Source organism: Medicago truncatula, chromosome 3, assembly GCF_003473485.1.
Source record: "Medicago truncatula cultivar Jemalong A17 chromosome 3, MtrunA17r5.0-ANR, whole genome shotgun sequence".
In the NCBI taxonomy this organism is placed as follows: Eukaryota; Viridiplantae; Streptophyta; class Magnoliopsida; order Fabales; family Fabaceae; genus Medicago; species Medicago truncatula.
In genome coordinates, this window is record NC_053044.1 from 52,140,796 (window position 1) to 52,160,110 (window position 19,315).

Sequence of the window (19,315 nt, forward strand, 5' to 3'; positions counted from 1 at the left end):
AAAGTTTTATAAAACTTTGCATATTTAAGAAAATTTAAGTATGTGATTTTGTTAAAAAAATATATAACTTTGTTAGCAAAACTCTTTGTTTATTTGCTAATTTATTCATGTTATTGTATTATTATTTTTTATATAAAAATAAGTTGTTTGAATAATAAATTTGTCTTAAATATTTGTGACTATTACTAAATTATCCTTTATCATAGATATATTTAATGTTAATTTTCATATTCTCAGATAAAATGGTAGTATTAATAATTGATATATTTGAAAAAGTAATAATAAATACATATAGAAGTTTGTAGATCGTCTTAAACATATGGACAATTTTTTTTTTTTTTGTATATGTGTGTAAATGATCTTACAATTTTATAAAAGTTTGTTTATCCTTCAATATAAGATATGTGATTTTTGGGTTATTTATAACGAGGGGTAGAGAAAGTAATAGTAACAACACTTCTTGTCTTATTAATATGAGTGGAAATGTCACCGTGAACTTAGCTCAGTTGGTATGACAATGCATAATATATGTAAGGTTTGAGGTTCGAACTCCAGTCACCACAAAAAAAAATATGAGTGGAAATGAGTTGAGACTCAACTCAAAGATTTAGGTGGGAAACGGTGACATTAGTGTAATTTTGTATTATTTATGAGAGAGAAAAATAAAAAAGAAATAAGATGAGAGGGAAAGTCGTAGTAACTTTTATGTCTTAAAGTTTTTCAAGTAGAATTTAGGTGGAAATAAGTATAACTTAAATGACATAGGACTAATTTATATCAAGTCTAAGTAAAATAACTTTTTAATAGATAAAACTAAGCATTTTTATTCATGTGAATTTAACTAATTTGGTATGGACATTGTATAATATATGTAGAGACTAAAGTTTGAATCTCATACACCTCACTTATTCATCTTAAAAAGATAAATTTCTAAGCACTGGGTCACTTGACCGAAAAATAAACAAGCATTTTATTTTATATATATATTTATACTATGTATTTAGCTAAAAGCATTAGGTTGTATGCAATCAAATTTAGTGTCATACGAGTTTCCCTCAATCAGTTGAATTTTAGGCGAAAGCAAGTACAATTGAATTTGAGTAAGTTAATCTTTCTGAAGTTTATTGAGTTCCACAAAGGTCGTGGAAATTGTAGAATATGACAAAGCTTAGTGAAATTTAATGATTTGACATTTTATCATGTTTACAACGCCACTAACTAAAGTAGTTATGGCCAAGGAAGCACATTTTGAAGAAGCAACACATGTGTGAATGAAAGAGATAAGAAATATCGAGAAAAATGAAAGATCAAGCCAAACATGAGGCGCCAAACACCAAAAAAAAAAGGGATAATTCATACATTATCAACATAATTAGTCTGACATAACTAAAAAATTTTGGCCGCGTTGTTTTAATATGTTGGTATAGTATTGTCTATAAATACCACACTTAATGATTAAAGGGTTAATAGTGTTTAGTGTTTTACCCCCTCTAATATACCCTTGTAATATAGGTCATTTCCGGTTTTATCCCCTGTAAAATATTTTTTTTTGGATTTCGTCCTTGTAATTTAAAGATTTTTGGTTTTGGACCGTCATAAATTTTAACCGTACAAAATCGAAGATATGGCAGAGGGTAAATCGAAACTTGCTCAAATTACAAGGGGGTAAACCTAAATTTGCTCAAATTACAGGGTGTGAAATTTTCCATGAAGGTCCAAAATCAAAAAATCTTCAAATTACAAGGATGAAATTCAAAAAAAAAAAAAATACATGGAAAAAAACCAAAAATAACCTATATTACAAGGAGGTAAAACAAATGAATGCAATTGAGATAAGCGTGTTAACCAGATATATGTGTATGCAAATTAAATACAAATGAAGTTCATATAGGTCATGTTTGTTACTTACTCCCTTACAATTGACTACAAAAATATTTGCAATTTGACCCTAATGTTTAAAATGGAGGGAAAAAGAAGTGAGAGAAAATAAATGAAGAGAGATAGAGAGATATGTAGATGATTGAAAGTTAGGGAATCCAAATATGATGTTTTGGGAAGGGATCTCGTACCTTTTAAGGACAAAAAGGGTGGATAATTTTAGGAAAAAAAAAAAGGGATCTCGATGTTTTGTATTGGGGTTGCCATGTGGGAAGGTCAGAAAAGGAATCATAAATATTACTCCGGTCTTATTTATTAAAAAAGTTAATCTTTTAAATTCATTTAATAAATAATATATCTAATTTATATCAAAAACTAATACATCATTATCAATAAACTTAAAAAGTAGACTTCATGTTATAAACGAGACCGAAAGAAGTATACATCATTTGAATTATTTCATGTGCTAATTGTGGCCTCCACTTATGTTGCGGTTTCGGGTATACTAAATATACATCCCTATATTATTTGATGAATGGTGCTGCGATATACTCCCTCCGTTATATATTAAGTGATATAGTTGACTCTCTCACACATACAAATACATATTTTTTTATTTTTAATATTTTTAATTATTTATTAGAAAAATTATAAAAATTTAATATTTTGAAGATATTCATCGAGACGAATCCAACAACATCTTATATGATATTATTTATCTTTGTATATTAGTAGAAAAATATTGTTAAAATATGTCAAGTCAATAGTGCAAATTGTTAAATAGATCATCTAATATAGGACGGAAGGAGTAGCAAAATTGAATTGTCATTTATGAATTAAAATGCAGTCCCTCACACCATTTGTCTACCCTAGTTAACACCCCAAATTGTATTGTCATTTTCAGCTATAATAAGTAGACATGGCGGTGGGACCACTTTATTTGTGTTTTAATATGTCACACCAACAAGCCCAAATTAATTTCCTTGTTCAGCAGTATCCTTATTGTGCCTATACACTATACACTGCAGTATGATTTTTTGATAATAAAAATGAATAAAAAGAGCAGAGTAGTGCAGTCTAATTAGAGGGAATTGATAGATGCACGCATCAAATCAAATATAAAAACTTTGATCAAATTAATTTTCCACTTTGATATGTTAATTTCTCACGATAACTTTGATTTTTAGGCTTGTTTGATTCTAGACCAGCTCATAAACATTATGGACTACTGGGTTGGTCTCCGACAAACCCGACTCATCTTAAACACTTTTATTTTTATTGAAATATTTTTTGCTCTTGATCGTCGCTACGAACTCACATATAATAATGAGTCATTAAATAGGGATGTCAATTTGTGTCTTTAAACATAGATCTTCACGGAGACTGTCCCATTAAATGAGATTTACAGGCATAAAATTTTTCTTCGTGGGGACTGAGATGGGGGAGAAAGTTCCCTCGAGGGTAGTATAGGCTGGAGATGAGGATCATACCCCTCTCAATGGGAGATCTAGTTCATACGAAACTCATTAGAATACATTTTATATTTGTATGCAAATATTTCATGTTATATTTATTTGTCTCTTTGAACAATAAAATTTCAATTATTTTTTCCGATGCTAATTGGGCTCGGCAAAAAACATGGAAATTTGTGGAGGGTCAGGACGACAAGAAAAACTCTTGGAAAAGAAAAATGAAGAAGAAGATGATGGACAATTTGAGTGTCGAGATGGGGCATAGAGATATAATCCCCGGCTCCCCGCCTCATTGACATCCTTAACTATATGGAACCATCAAGAAGTGAAATAATTTAATTTTTGATCCTACTAGTAGTAGTAATTAAGAAGCGTACATGAGACATAGAACTTGTTTGATGTACTGACGAATAATATGAAGTATTACTCTGAGACAAAAGTTCCCGCCCCATTAACATACAAAAGTTTTACTGAAAATGACATCGGCAAGTGAGATGAAGGTTAACTATTTTGTGCAAGAAAAACCGGAGTGGTGTTTTCCACTAAAATATGACATTATTTTCTTTAACTTTTACCTATATATTTTCTGTCAAAAAAAATAAACAATACAGTATATTTTTCAATATTAAGCTGATAGTATAGATTTGAGCAGAGCTCCCTCCCTCAGTTACCTAGGTGGTAGGTAATACCTGGACTCGGTAGGTATATAGACAACCATCAACCAACCATGCATGTTCTATCTCTAAATCTATGTTTTTAGGAAGAATTTTTTTTATCATTAAATATAAATCCTATTTTAAATTAGTCAATACCACAACTGAACTCTTACGGATTCAATCCATTCTATCTGAGCATGTTTCAAAAAAAATAAAATCCTTTCTATCCGAGCTTAAAATTTCCATTGAACTCCTATATGTTTCATGCATGCATGCATACACCGAGCATCTTGAATTAGACATCCATTTTGTTTGTGGGAAGCAGTTGCAAGACCAAAATGATTTACTTCTATTTTTTTTAGAACTATATATTTATGACAATAGTTAAAATGATATATGACACTTTTACTAATCAAAATTTCTACGTCCTATCTTGGAGGAGACAAAATTGATTTAAAAGGAGTAGGATTAATTTTGACATGTTTAGTTGTTCTCAAATAAAATTGATTCTCATATTTTTCTTTTTTTGAAGAAGCTAAACTAACCCCTCCAAATTGGCACTAGAATTGATTCTAATTTGAAGTTAGAAGATTGAAGTTTTTGGTTCTACAACTAATTTTCAGTATTAAATTTATTAACCAACTCATTTAATATGAATTTATTTGAACCTAAATAACTTTATATTTGAATCAATTTTACGCACTCAATATATTCAAAATCAATTTTTTTTTATAAACAATCATTAATACAACATGAATCTAAAATCAAAGGATAATTCAGCTTTAATTAATACAACAAGAATCTAAAATCGATGGATAATTCAGCTTTATGTGATGTGGATGTATTGTTTTGGCAATAAGCTGTCTTTGGTACAAATGCTTCCAAAGTTAACATAATGGATGTGGGTTTTGTTTTCGGGATTCCTGGATTGTGCCGGATCAATTGCCCACGTTTATATAATTTTCTCCTTTTCATGAGGATATGATGAGACCGTGGTTCTTTTTTTGTTATCAACGGTTCGATTCACGGGAAAAGGGGTCTTGAGTTTGGTCAGAAAGTAAATAAAATGGTTATTAAGTTTGAATTTAAAATAAAAATCAATTCATCATACAGTAATATTTTTTGATGGAATTCATCAAATTAAGCAATCGTTAATTTTATACAAAATATTTTATGAAACCTTAACTAATGATAACTTGAAGTTGGTATAACTGTCCTTGATTAAGAATGTATCGTATCGTGTAACAGATTTTTCATAAATTAATCTGTTGCTATAATTATACAATTGCATTGTGTGTTACTTATAAGGTTCCATTCAATTGGTGAACAACTAATTCCGAGGTTAAAAAACAAAACTCACACGATAATATTACTATAGGTCCGTGGGTTCACTTTGAAATGCGAGGGGAACAGCAATGGCTTTCTCTGTATTTAAAAAATTCATTCTTTCCACAAACATCCATTTTCTCTTTCCACAATTCCATGATTGGTTGAACATGTTTTTCTTTTTGGGAAAGAAACAGAAAGTGCAACAAACATCATCGGATATAAATAATTTGGCTTGTTTGTATTATTGTTTATTCAACAACACCTGAGGTTTTTCATTTCATTCAGACAAAAGAAAACTGAACCTGCTAAAAAGTCCAAGTAATGTTTCTCAATAATTTTTTAACTGCTTAATGCATTTGACTCCACTATCTTTCATAAGGTTAGCTTAACTTCATTGTGATCTTTTCAGTTAATTGTTATTCAGACATAATATACTAGAGTAACTAGACTAGTGTGTATACTTGTCCGTTGCACGAGTGTTTTCATAATGTTTATATAGTAATTTTTTTTAATCATTTACTAAAACATGAAAATGAAGGAACCTGTTTTTAATTCCTATGCTTCTTCATTGAGATTTTTTAGCCCTTAATTTTGGTTTCTGAATGTTGAAAATCACCTTGATAACTTGCAATTGAATTTTTCACATATTTGACTTCTATTTTGTTTCAGAGACATATTGAAATTTGGACTAGTACTTCTTGAAAAGAATTGATATCACAAAGTTGTGTAGTATAGAATAGAAGATATTATGGAAAAAGAGTGTGTTGAGGATATTATGGAAATTGAAGTCCTTCCTTCAATGTGGCCAGAAGATATTGGAGCTGATGTTGGAAAGCAGTTCAATATAGAAAAGCCAGGAAATGATCAAGATGTGTTAGAAGAAGTATCAATCATAGATGAAGTTACAACTATAGCTGATTTCAAGCGTCTCATTGAGCTCACGAATTTCACAGAAAAAGGTTCTTCTCAATTAGCCTATCTTATGAAACATTGGGAGTATAAGCAGGCGAGCGTGGCGCGTCTTCTAAGAGAAGAACTCGACAACCTAAACAAACAAAGACAGGATGTTGAGCTAAGGAAGTTGGAGATATTGGAAGAGCATAGATTTGAGGACGAAAGATATGGAGGAGATAAACGACCGGTTTCTATATTGGATGATATTTATGATATATGGCAACAAGACGTGCCTTGCAGAAAAAGTAATGTTGTTGTACAAAATAAGAGAGTTGAAATTGATGCCGAGTATGATACTGTTGTGTACTGGAAACAGCGAGCGATGCACTTGGAAAAGTTGTTGGAGGCAAGTATTCAAAGAGAAGAGACACTTGAACAAAAGTTAAAAGAAAGTATCAAGAACATTGAAAGACAATCATCACCTGTTGAAGAACTCTCTCAAATTCTGAAGAGAGCAGATAATTTCTTGCATTTTATACTCCAAAATGCTCCTGTTGTTATTGGCCATCAGGACAAAGAGTTGCGGTATCGCTTTATCTACAACCACTTTCCAAGTTTGCATGAGGAGGTAATATTTTTTGCTGTTGAAGCTCTTCTTGGAAGGTTTATATGATTCATGATACATCAATTTACTTTATTCAAATTATTTTCTATCATCTTTTTCCAGGACATAATAGGAAAAACTGATGTCGAAATATTCACTGGATCTGGTGTTAAGGAGAACCAAGATTTTAAGAGGGAAGTTTTGGAAAAAGGATTGCCTGCAAAAAGGGAAATCACTTTTGAGACAGAACTATTTGGATCAAAGACATTCTTGATTTATGTAGAACCTGTATTCAGCAAGGCAGGTGAAACAATTGGAATCAATTACATGGGAATGGATGTAACCGATCAGGTAAATGTTAATTGTTACTCCCTATGGAATTTTTGGACTGGATACATATACTTTTTTGCTTATATTTCGTTCCACAGGGAGTATTGACTTCTTATTTTTAAAATTTTTGGTTTTAAGTTTTACTTGCATGTGTTTATATGTTTCTTGAAAAATGTAGGTTAGAAAAAGAGAAAGGATGGCGAAGATTCGCGAAGAGATTGCTGTTCAGAAAGCAAAGGAAACAGAACTGAATAAAACCATTCACATTACAGGTTGATTGTTTGATTCAATCATTAAAATCTCCCTTTATCTAATTAATTAGTTTTTGTAGCAATAAAGCTTATTATGTTTCCCTCATCTTTTTAATAGAGGAAACTATGAGAGCAAAGCAAGTGCTGGCAACAATGTCACATGAGATAAGATCTCCACTTTCTGGTGTTGTTAGCATGGCTGAAATTCTTTCCACCACAAAACTTGATAAGGAGCAAAGACAGCTTTTGGATGTCATGTTGTCATCTGGAGATTTGGTTCTTCAACTCATAAATGACATACTTGATCTTTCCAAGGTTGAATCAGGTTGGAAATCTGTCCTTGTTTCCAATCCATATTAGGACCTGTTTAGATTGAATTATTTAAACGTATCAATTGGTATAAGTTGTTTTCAGCGTATCGGATGTTCACAAGTTGTTTTCAACATATTCCTGTAAGGTCTCTAAGATAGCTTATGACAGCAGCTTATAGTTTAAATGACAACAGTTTAAGTTTCTATTATACTTTGTTATAGGAATATCGTATACATAATCACTTATGTGCTAAGTGTCTAATCTATACGCGCTTAATTTTATGTATATTCAAACATGCCTCAATGATACATAAACTAGATGATTATATACACTGATTCCTACCTCCCAAAATCTGCATTATGTGTAGGAGTTATGAAGTTGGAAGCTACCAAATTTCGACCTAGAGAGGTAGTAAAGCATGTGCTTCAGACAGCCGCAGCATCATTGCAGAAAATATTAACCATAGAAGGACATGTAGCAGATGATGTACCTATAGAGGTGATGGCATATTTAACAGTTGCATGATTCTTAGTGTTGCCATGTGTACTAGATGGTCATGACTTCGAAACATAAAGCATGATTTCAACTGTTTAGTGCTGATTAATTTATTGTTCATCTGATTCATACATAATTGCAGGTCATTGGTGATGTTTTAAGGATTCGGCAAATTCTCACAAATTTAACCAGGTACTAAATTTTTATGTGATTAGTAGTCTAAAACTTTGTAAACAGTTTTTGCAATTCTGATTGACAGTAAAAAAATATTTACACCTTCAGTGTGTATCAGTTAAATCTTTTTCATTATTAATGTGTTTCTGTGGATGTACACTTAACATTTATAATTTTGCAGCAATGCCATCAAATTTACAAATGAAGGCAAAGTAGGGATAAACCTTTATGTTGTGCAAGAGCCAAGTTTTACAAAATCTGGAAGCGTACAAAAGATTAGTTCAGGCTATTCAACCATTTCTGTGAATGTAGTGAAAGAAGAAAGATATGGAGTTAATGATGAGTGTATATCTCTGGTTAAGAGTGAATGCTCGATGAACGGAGACACAGAGGATCAACATCACTCAAATGAAACAACAGTGTGGATAGGTTGTGATGTATATGATACAGGCATTGGAATACCAGGTATTATCTACTATAACTACTATGTAGTGTAGTCAACTTCATATTTGACCTTAATCTCTATTCTTCTGTTTGTTTAGAGTTCTATTTTGTATTCATAAATTCAACTTTCTTACAGAAAATGTACTTATCAAATGAATATTTTTTCATGTTACAATGTGACAGAAAATGCAATACATAGTTTATTCAAAAGGTACATGCAAGTCAGTGTAGATCACGCTCGAAAGTATGGTGGGACAGGGCTAGGACTAGCAATATGCAAACAACTGGTAAATTTCTTGTGTAGAGTGTATTTGGTTACATGGTGATGAATACAGAATTGATTTTATTTTATAATAGATGATCACAATGAAAATAAAAGTGCATGATTATCATGACACAAATATTTTTGTCTCAAAATCTCAATTAGACTAAATTGATAAAATGTAACTTCTGCGTAGAGTTGAAATTTTTTACCCTAAATTTCGCACCAATCTTCTTTTTAGATTAAAAACATTCAAACATAGATCAATTCATCTCAAACTCAGAACATGATTTTAAATAACCAATTCAATTCAAAATAATTTTTATCTAGGATTTATACTTTTATCAACTGCTCACTAAACACACACTTCCTTTCCATCCACCTGTCACTTTTCATTTGTTATATTCAATTTCTAAACTGCCGAATTTTATTTGCACTTGGCATAGGTTGAGTTGATGGGAGGTCGTTTAACAGTGTCTAGCAAAGAACAAAATGGTTCTACCTTCACATTCATACTTCCATACAAGGTCTCGATCGCTTGCGATAGTTCTGATTACTCAGATGAATTCTCAGACATGGAGCATAATGATGCAACTTCTGATGATACAACAACAGAAGGTTTCTTCCAATTCCAACCTCCCAATTTAGGCCATATAGTCTCTTCCGGTGGAGCAAACAGAACTCACAACAAGTTATTGTCGCACAAATTTTGTGGATTTTCTGAGAGTTCATTCTCATTTCCCTCTACTTCCAATGACAACATATCAAAAGGAACATGTTCAGTTGATGATTCATCTTCATTGGTTGATGATTCAGATATGTCTGAATCTGCTAGTTCATCTAGCCACAAACATCATCTATATAATGCTCATGCATGGTTCCAGAATGGTATTGCAGATTCTTCTCAGCACATGGTGGTAAACTCAACTACTCAATGTGCTTCTAGCAATAGTAAATCAGAAGTAACCAAATCCATATCAAAGCCTAAGATCCTTCTTGTTGAAGATAACAAGATTAACATCATGGTGACACAATCCATGATGAAACAGTTGGGTCATAACATAGATGTTGTCAATAATGGAGCAGAGGCGGTGCGTGCGGTTCAGCGCTGTACATATGACCTGGTTCTGATGGTAATTTATGGATCTCATTGCATATGTTAAATTGACTTAAAAAAAATTCATCCAATGCTGCTTATTGATATGTATTATGATTTATAATAATTATTTCTACAACTCATTTCATAGTTTGCACTTTACAGGATGTGTGCATGCCAATTATGGATGGTCTTCAAGCAACAAAACTAATTCGGTCTTTCGAGGAAACAGGCAATTGGGATGCTGCAAAAAATGCCGGAATCGAGCAAAGTCTACCCAATCGAGATTATGAATATTCCGCTCCATCTAAAAAGCGAGTTCCCATTGTTGCGGTGAGAAATAGAAGACTTGAACCATTAACATATTAATTAGAAAATAACTGACATGAATGTCTTCGAGAAGTAAATAAATCATCATTGCCTTGTATGAATGCAGATGACAGCAAATGCTTTGTCAGAGAGTGCTGAAGAATGTTTTGCTAATGGTATGGACTCATTTGTGTCAAAACCTGCGAGTTTACGAAAATTGAAAGAGTGTATTGAACAATACTTAAGGTGATAATACCTTTGTAATTTCTTCTTGTATATAAGAGAATAAGAGTTAAGGAAAGTTTTGTAATGAATGTATCGTTCTGTCATCCTTCGCTAGTGCATCCCAAAATCAAGGGAGTCTGCATAATATAGTTATTAGCTAGGAACTTATGTATAAATACTGCCTTGATTTTGGTATGCAGTTCAATACACATAAGTATATGTTTCTCAGCTTTGTCTTTTTCATTTTCACATTTTTTTCTTTCTTTCTATTGCTTAATCTACACTAGTTAAGTTGGAAATGCACATGTAACAAAAGAGTATCTGAAGTTGTTTTTATATATTGTATATGTTTATCATTAACTCATTTGTTATACATCACATTTAATCATTTATAATCTGTGAAAGTAAATGTGTAGAGATATAACGAGGTATGCATCTGATGATAGCATAATTTATGGTAAAGTGAATTCTTGGGACATATAAAAGTAAGTGTTGTCAATTAGTTTCCTTGGATATATACAGTAGCAAAGAGAGGGCCAATTTCTATATCTTTGTGCTATCACAACTTATACATAATATTAATCTTGAATCAATACAATTATTAGGAGCTTGATGTTACAATCGTAGATGATATCAAGTTGCTTAGAGGTCAATTTCACAGTTGTTCACAGGGGAAACTTCCTGATTAGTAATTTGTACAACATCCAATTCCGTGTTTGGACTAAAATCGCCATTCAAGGAAACGTTTGATTCAGTTTGACTAGATGGACTAGGCGGACAATGTGTACCTGGAGAGGCCTCAACTGCACCGAAATCATCATGATGAGGACTATTACTGCTTTCATGTTTATTTCCACTCTTCTTGAATGTGTGAGAGTTTAAGTCTCTTTGATCAAATATCATTACCAAGACGCGAATTCGTCTCCATATTGAATTACTTGGACTATTGGGTAGCCAAATGTGTTTGTGTTGATATAGGAATGTGATAACAAAGATTAGGAGTGCTAATAGGGAAGCAATCCCTGCAATGAGAAACAGACCCCAAAAGCTTTCAAGTCCAAGACTGTTATTTGAGGAAATTTCTGTGTTAGAATCTAGACAACTAGTTTTCTTTAACCATGCATTCTCAATTGTTTTCATTCTGTCTCCTTGAGTTACATTTAAGATTGCCCTTGAAATGTCAGCCACAAGAGGTGAGCCTTTTGGAAAAGCCTACAAATTCATCACACACAAGTCAATTCAGAACTCATAAGCAATGTTTTTAAAAAAACTGATCATAGATTGAACCGATGAGACCTCTAGGGTTATGGTTCAATTGGTTCAAACACAGTTGAAACTAATGACAAATAAATATAAAGTAAAAGTATTAATAATGTAAAAATAAATAAATTAAATATATAAAAAAGTCAATTGAAACAACCAGACTGCTAGGTATGAGATCAAACAAATTGAAGAACTAGCCGGTTTCTGGTTCAACTGGTTGAACCAGCCATTTTGATCTTATTTTAAAAACATTGATCAGAAGGCAATGATAATATTGTTATTAGGGAGAGATATAGTACAAGATAGAGAGGGAGGGAGAGAGACAGAGAGAGTAAACACAACTTACATAGCCAAAGCCACCAGTTTTAAATCTTGGTTCAACCATGACATACTTTGAACAACTATAAGTTCCAAGAAAGTGCTTAATATAGGGAACTTCGTCAAAAGCAGCATCAATGCCACCATTTACACTTCCTTTTATAAAAAGCTCATTACATTCTTCAGCAGATTGATAAGTAATGAGATAAGAATCTTCGAAACCCAAGTCCTTCAAGATTCCTTCAACAAAAGAACCTTTGAGATAGCCAACATTCATCTTATTCTTTAGAAGTTGGTTAACGTCTGTAATAGCTGGCCTTAGTTGTTCAACTGTTAAGAGAGAAGTCAAGCTTGCAGTGTAACTTTGAACCAGAATTAGAACCACAAAAACCCATACAACCACCACAAATCTTGCCAAGTTACTCACTACTTTCTCTCCTGTAATTAAAATGAGATACTAACACGAATTACATACTAGTTAATGCGTTTAAATATGCTTTGGTTTAGTCCAGTAAAAATGTCTTTTTGATTTAACTCCTTGTTTACTTTTAGTCCTTGAAGTATATTTTCTAGGTTGAAATTGATCCATGTAGTATGTAGAACATTCGATTTTAGTCCCATGTTATGTAAGGACTAAACTGAAGATTACACTTATATTACAGAGAATAATTCCAACATGAACAAATTTAATTTACGTGGACGGAAACAAAACAATAAGAACGAAAAGTAAAAAGTGATACCTTTGCAATGATTAAGTAGTCTAATTCTCTCACTCACATCCCTTAATAATGTAACTGTTATGATTGAATGACGGTGTAAAAATTTTAAACTTTCGGCCTATATGAATAAAATCCTAATTCTAATTAATGAATTATAGTTGGTGTGTGTTTGATGAGTGAGACTTACTATGAGCATAGACCATAGTTGAGAAGGAAAACCATAAGCTTGTGCCAATCTGATGAGAGAGTGGTCCCCTGAAATCATTGTTTATTCTATGTTCAAGGACCCAAACAACAAATCCAATGAACACAAATGAACAAGCTGATGTCACCCAAAGATCCCATGTGAGTGGCTTCAAAAAGGCCCATGCATTTTTCTTTCTGCTGTCTTTCATTGAAACAACCATTGTCACACCAGATTCTGTGTATGGCATTGTGAAATCAACACAGTTTGACCTATCTGCAGTGATTGTTATATCCCCCACTACCGCATCAAATTTCTGTCAATCCAAAATAACTATTTTCATTCTTTTCATTTTGGCACATGCACATGCTCATAATGAAAGAATCATTAACATATATAACAGGAGAAGATATTATATGAGAAGAAGAGGTTACCCCGTCGTGAAGTTGATTGATCAACTCATTGTAGGTTCCTGCCATCTCACCATCAGGCTTTGCAAATTGAACAAATTCATATGGTAAGGCATAAGGCAAAACATCTAGCACAGCTTTGAAGATATCAATGCTGAAGCCAGTGGCTTGTGTTGAATTGGTACTAGGATCATATGTTACTTTCAAGAATTCAGTGTAGTTAAATCCATTTTTAACTGGAACTCCTATCCTCAACTTCTTACCAATGGTAGGAATTTCCGATCCCTTTGGAATAGAGTACATATCCCCTGGCCATATGATTGACCCAAGAACATTTTTCGAACAAGAATACATAATGTTATTATTGCCTATTAGGCCTTCTGTATCCAAATTTCTAGACAACCCTTTATCTGGTGTCCAAAATCCAACTCTCTTTTCACCATCACCAATCACATTAATTATTTCATATATTGATGCTTGTAACTTCCCACCAAGAAGATTGAAATCACCACTAAGACCATTAAATCTAGTGTTTGACAAAGCTTCACTCAATTTTTCACCATTTTGTGAAATACCAAACTTTTCAAAATTAGGCATGTAATAATTGCTTGATGTTTTACTCTCATTGTAATCAAATTTGGTGTTTCCAATTCCAACTTTCTCAATAGCCATTGCTAATGCAATTGTAGCATCATAAGCCCATATTCCAAAAATGTTCAAATTTGTGTCAACAAGTTTTGGATTGTCATTTATGAATTTACTTTTCCATCTAACTCTAAAATCATCTAGTTTTTTTGTTCTAGGAATATAAGTCCTAAGACCCAACACTCCTTCCATTGATTCCCTCACATTAAAACTCAATGAATTAAACAAATTAGCCATACCATCGGTTACTATCCAAACATAGCCTTGATTCATCATCCCAATTTTTTTTGCTAAGGTAAAAAGTTTAGAGCCAAGACTTGGTGACATGTGCACAATAAATACTCTAGCGGGTATAGTAGTCATTATTTTATAAAGTTCTTGAGTGATAGCATCATCATTGGCTGAAAGAGAAATTGCACTTAGATAGGGAACTTGTATATAGGCTTGTTGTAGAACACTAGTTAAATAAGGAATAAGTCCTTCACCAAAACTATTGTCTACATAAATGGGAACCACTTGTTTCCATCCAAAAGCTTGGATAATTGAGGTGATTGCTTTAACTTGAGTTGAATCATTTTGTGATATTTGAAAGAAGTATGAACTTTGAAGTGATGCAAGTGAAGGGCTTGTTGCTGAAAATGTTACAATGGGCACGTGAGCTTTGTCTCCTAGTTGAATCACAAAATTTGCTTCCATTGTTGTTATTGGTCCCATGATGGCATGCACTTCCTCATTTTTTATGAGATCCAAAGCTGTTCATCACAAATTTACTAACATTTCATTAAGAGAATAGGCAATATACAATGTTAAGGGGGACCAATTTTACATCAGAGTTTGATAATTTGTAATCAGAAAAGTACTGCTCTCTTATGTCTTTGTTATCATAATTTAGAAAAATGCTTCAAATCTGTCACTTTATAAACAAAATTAATTATTTTTAATTCAAGAACATATAAAACAAATAGTTTTGTAATTTTTTTTTTATAAAGTACAAATGTTAAATTTTACATGAAATTTATAAAATTAATTGTACTTATCTCGTAATTATATCATGAGGTGTTTACTGAAGTATAATGGCTACATTATCGAACAATTCCGTTGATTTTGGGAAATGATAGCAAATACTTTTAGGACATCTATCTCATTTTAGTTCTTTAACTTGTCCGAGCTTATGACACACATTAACAAGAGAGACTTGTACTATATTGTATTGTATTGTTTGTGGAACTCGTCAACAACATAAGGTAAAATTCTTGTAGGTTTTTTTGGTAGAATAATTTTTTTTAGAAAAATGATTTATTAGCCTAGTAATAAAGTAAGATAAATGATATTATACATTATTTTTAGACAATCTTAAGAACAATTCTACTTCATACTCTTATTGTATTTTTACATTTTTTTTCTTTTAATTTCTCTATTATTTTTATCAAATAAAAAAAATTATTTCAAAAATCATAAAAAGATAAATGTATGATAAAGTGCATATAATATCAAAAAAGAAAAAGTCAAAGCACCGACGTTGAATTGAGTGAGAAGAAAGAAAATACTCCTTTAGTAGCTAGTAGACGTCAAAAGTGCCGTAAGTAAAATACACACGTTACGTCTTTGGCTGCATGCAGGTTTACTCACTCGTATGGCGGAAATTGATTTGATCATCCGGACAGATTTCGTTCTACTGGGTCCACGGTTTTCTGTTTCTTTCTTTTAATTTTTAAAATTTGGTTTTTTTTGGGTGGCAAAAAAAAAAATACATCATACCAACTGAATTAAGTCCACGAAAGGACAAAAATATAAATAAATCTATTGACAAGAATTTTGTCATCTTTTTAGTCATACATGATTTAATGGATTAATTTATACAGCAGAATATATCCACTTCATACAAAAAAAAGAATCGTTCAACTAAATCCATTCATCTCGATTTAATGTTATGATGATAAATAATTTAAAATTATTCGAACGAATTAACTGTTTTGGTTTTGATGGATTTTTTTTTTCATTTGTCATTTTTAAAGTTCTATGCAATTAATATTTTCATAAAAGAAACTTATTTATATTATTAATTACTCCCTTCAGTCCTTATTATAAGAAACTTTGTAAATAACATTTTTAATTATTTATTACCTTGAAAAATCTTTAATAATTTATTGTAGAGAAAAAATATACGAAATTGGATGATAAATTATTAAGGTATTATAAAAAGACAAATAATCTCGTTAATAGTGAAACAATTTATTAATTTGTTAGTTCATGTATCTAATTTAACATATGAGCTTCTAACGAATTTTACACATTATTGCAGATAAAGTAGTTGATTGAAGTGTTAATGAAATTATAATATGAAATGATATAAACAAACATTTTTTCAAATAAAATGACAGATGTAAAAATGTCCTTCAACAACATCCTGATAGAGCGTCATACTTTACGGTGATTTAGTTTCACCCACAAATTACGATTTATTTTTTCATATTTTTCACATATTCCATCTCATTTCTCATACTAACTTGAACATTGGAGTGCAAACATGTTTGCAAACACCTTTTGTCCCACTCTAAAGACTCGTCGTCACCGTACCGGAGCTTATTTTGCCACTGTTGCCTCCGTCAGTTTCTCATCGAACATATCAATTTTGGTTCAACAATCACCCATTGACATCGCTTTTTCGATCATTTTATTTAAATATAAGCAGTTTTCACATAAATCTTATTTTTCTTTCATGTTTTCTCGTGAATTCATCGTCTTAGTGTATCGTTTCGTCTGTCATCTTGCACATGATTATTTGATTTTCTATGTCGTTCTAGTGCTCAGTTAGTTTACATTGACATATCTACTTCGATCTTTTACAAATTCAATCAATGATTTAACGAAACATTGTAAATTTGAAGACATAAGTATTATATATAGTTTTAACAAGCTGAATTTGCGATGTTTAATCTAAATTTTGTGAGTTTGTTTATATATAGGATCATCATTTTTAGTTTTAACAAGTTGAATTTGCAATGTTTTTTTTTATTATACCAATTTGAACGTGTATTTTTATAGGAAAAACATGAAGGAAAAAAAATTTAAATACTTTAAGAATATAGTTAAAAAGAAAATGTTAAAGAGTGACTGGTAGTTAAAAACTAAAAGTCAATTATACTTTAAATTTCCAAACTCTTCTATATTTTTTTAGTTACATTTGTAATATTGTGGTTGACAAATGTCATTAATGTAACTAAATATCATGTCACCCAAATGCTAACATATTGTCTTATGATGATTTGTTCCTTCAACTTAGCAACAAGTTAAATTATGTGTTAAAAAAGTGTTAAATTATGTTTTAAACAACAAATCTAGATACATATAATAAGGTTCAAGGAGATATAAATGTACAGAAATTAACATTTACACACAGAGAGACAAAATTAAGGGGCAATTAGTAAGAATTACCGTGTGCAGCTGCAGCGACGACGTCCCTATGAGAATCCCTTACGATGAGTTGAATTCTGGTTTTGTAATGAGAATGAGAGAGATAGAAATCTGAGAGTGACATGTTTATGCAGCTCAATCCTATCTTCCCAACCGTTTCATTACTGCTAATATCAATTACAGCTCCCACTTTCACTACAATATTACTTTCATTCTTACTTTGTGCCAATATTCCACCCAAAAGATTAACTAGACACCAACAAGTAACCATGAATTTCAGAATTAGATTATCCTTCTTCATGATATCGATCTTAATTGGAGTATATATATATATATATATCCTCTCTATGTCTTCTCATACAAGCATATTTATAGTCGTCCATTGAAAAGTATATATAAACACCCACATCCACACATATTTCTCGGCTAACCCTTTTCCTTGTCAAAGGCGAGTTTAGATATTTCCAATTTAATTCACACTTCTAATTGGAGAAATATTGGCAAATAAAATAAAATAATACTAAAATATGTGAGTTCCAGCTACTAGGGCTCTGTTCAATAAAAATAACAAATAATTGATAAGATAGCTGACAACTCATAGGTTATAGTTGATAGCTAGCTGATAATTGATAGCTTATAAATTATAACTGAAAGTTGATGATTTGTAGCTGATAAACTAATTAAAATTTTTGGTAAAATTAGTTGTTCAACTAACTTATTAATATAGAATGATATAAAAGAACATTCTTAATTCATAGCAAAATTTATATTTAGGAATTTAGGAGTATTCATTAATATTAAATGTTTAGAATTTAGGAATTTAAATTTATTAATTTAATATATTTTTTATATATTATTAAAATATAGAGAGTACATCTCTAAAAAAAATATCAAGAGTACAAGATTTAGACGTAAAAAAGAAAAAGAAAACACGACAATAAAATATACAGAGTTCATTGATAGCTAATGTTTTGTCGGAGAGTGTTTCGCTAATGGTACAATTTCATATGTTTCAAAACCTGTGAGTTTATGAAAATTGAAAGAATGTATTGAACAATACTTGAGGTGATACCACACTTGTAATTTATTCTTGTGTTTAGTAAAGTTTGGGAAATAAATGTAACGTGTTTTTGTCCTGACTAGTGCTTACCTACATATATATATATATATATATTCAATACTAGATTTTTTTTAATTTTTTTTTTAGGGAATACTAGAATTATTTTTCATTTTTGCATTTTTCTTTTATTGATTGATCTACACCGGGTAATTTGAAAATGCACAAGTAGCAAAAGACTTTCAGAAGTAGTTTTCTATTTATTGTATATGTTGATCATTAACTAAGTTTGAGGGGGTTTGTTGAAATACCTGCTGGATCATTAATTCTGTCTCAAACGCGTTTTTTATGTACGTCACATTTACCCTCTTTGTAAATTTAGATGTGTAGAAGAGATATAGTGGGGCATGTATTTAATGATAGCTTAAGCCTGAATAAAAAAAGATAAAATAAAGTTAACTTGTTTTTTTATAAACAATACTCCCTCCGTCCCTTAATAAATGATCCAGTTGACAATATATATTATTGACTTGACATATTTTGATCATACTTTTCTACTAATTCACAAAGATAA

The 19,315-nt window shown here is 31.2% G+C and overlaps 2 protein-coding genes across 2 annotated transcripts; one reads left to right on the forward strand and one right to left on the reverse strand.

The window, feature by feature from the left end:
* The first annotated feature begins 6,011 nt into the window (after positions 1-6,011).
* On the forward strand, positions 6,012-11,042 carry LOC11436584 (histidine kinase 5). The gene is made up of 11 exons (XM_003603206.4): positions 6,012-6,857; positions 6,957-7,184; positions 7,342-7,435; positions 7,533-7,739; positions 8,094-8,224; positions 8,364-8,413; positions 8,577-8,860; positions 9,023-9,126; positions 9,548-10,234; positions 10,363-10,530; positions 10,634-11,042. The coding sequence occupies exons 1-11, from the start codon at positions 6,084-6,086 to the stop codon at positions 10,754-10,756; spliced, it is 2,850 nt and encodes a 949-aa protein (XP_003603254.2). The 5' UTR covers positions 6,012-6,083; the 3' UTR covers positions 10,757-11,042.
* Positions 11,043-11,221: 179 nt separating this feature from the next.
* LOC25490018 (glutamate receptor 2.7) lies at positions 11,222-18,172 on the reverse strand. The gene is made up of 5 exons (XM_013606401.3): positions 17,706-18,172; positions 13,650-15,022; positions 13,219-13,531; positions 12,341-12,750; positions 11,222-11,943 (listed from the first exon to the last, which is right to left on the reverse strand). The coding sequence occupies exons 1-5, from the start codon at positions 17,983-17,985 to the stop codon at positions 11,374-11,376; spliced, it is 2,946 nt and encodes a 981-aa protein (XP_013461855.2). The 5' UTR covers positions 17,986-18,172; the 3' UTR covers positions 11,222-11,373.
* Between the last annotated feature and the right edge of the window lie 1,143 nt (positions 18,173-19,315).

Bases quoted from the DNA above. Each gene is read 5' to 3' on its own strand.
- LOC11436584 (XM_003603206.4), top strand. From the start codon at position 6,084: ATGGAAAAAGAGTGTGTTGAGGATATTATGGAAATTGAAGTCCTTCCT. The intron at 6,858-6,956 runs GTAATATTTTTT...ATCTTTTTCCAG, and splicing joins TTCCAAGTTTGCATGAGGAG to GACATAATAGGAAAAACTGA. The intron at 7,436-7,532 runs GTTGATTGTTTG...TCTTTTTAATAG, and splicing joins TAAAACCATTCACATTACAG to AGGAAACTATGAGAGCAAAG.
- LOC25490018 (XM_013606401.3), bottom strand. From the start codon at position 17,985: ATGAAGAAGGATAATCTAATTCTGAAATTCATGGTTACTTGTTGGTGT. The intron at 15,023-17,705 runs GTAATTCTTACT...TGTGATGAACAG, and splicing joins CGTCGCTGCAGCTGCACACG to CTTTGGATCTCATAAAAAAT. The intron at 11,944-12,340 runs GTAAGTTGTGTT...ATGAATTTGTAG, and splicing joins AAACTGGTGGCTTTGGCTAT to GCTTTTCCAAAAGGCTCACC.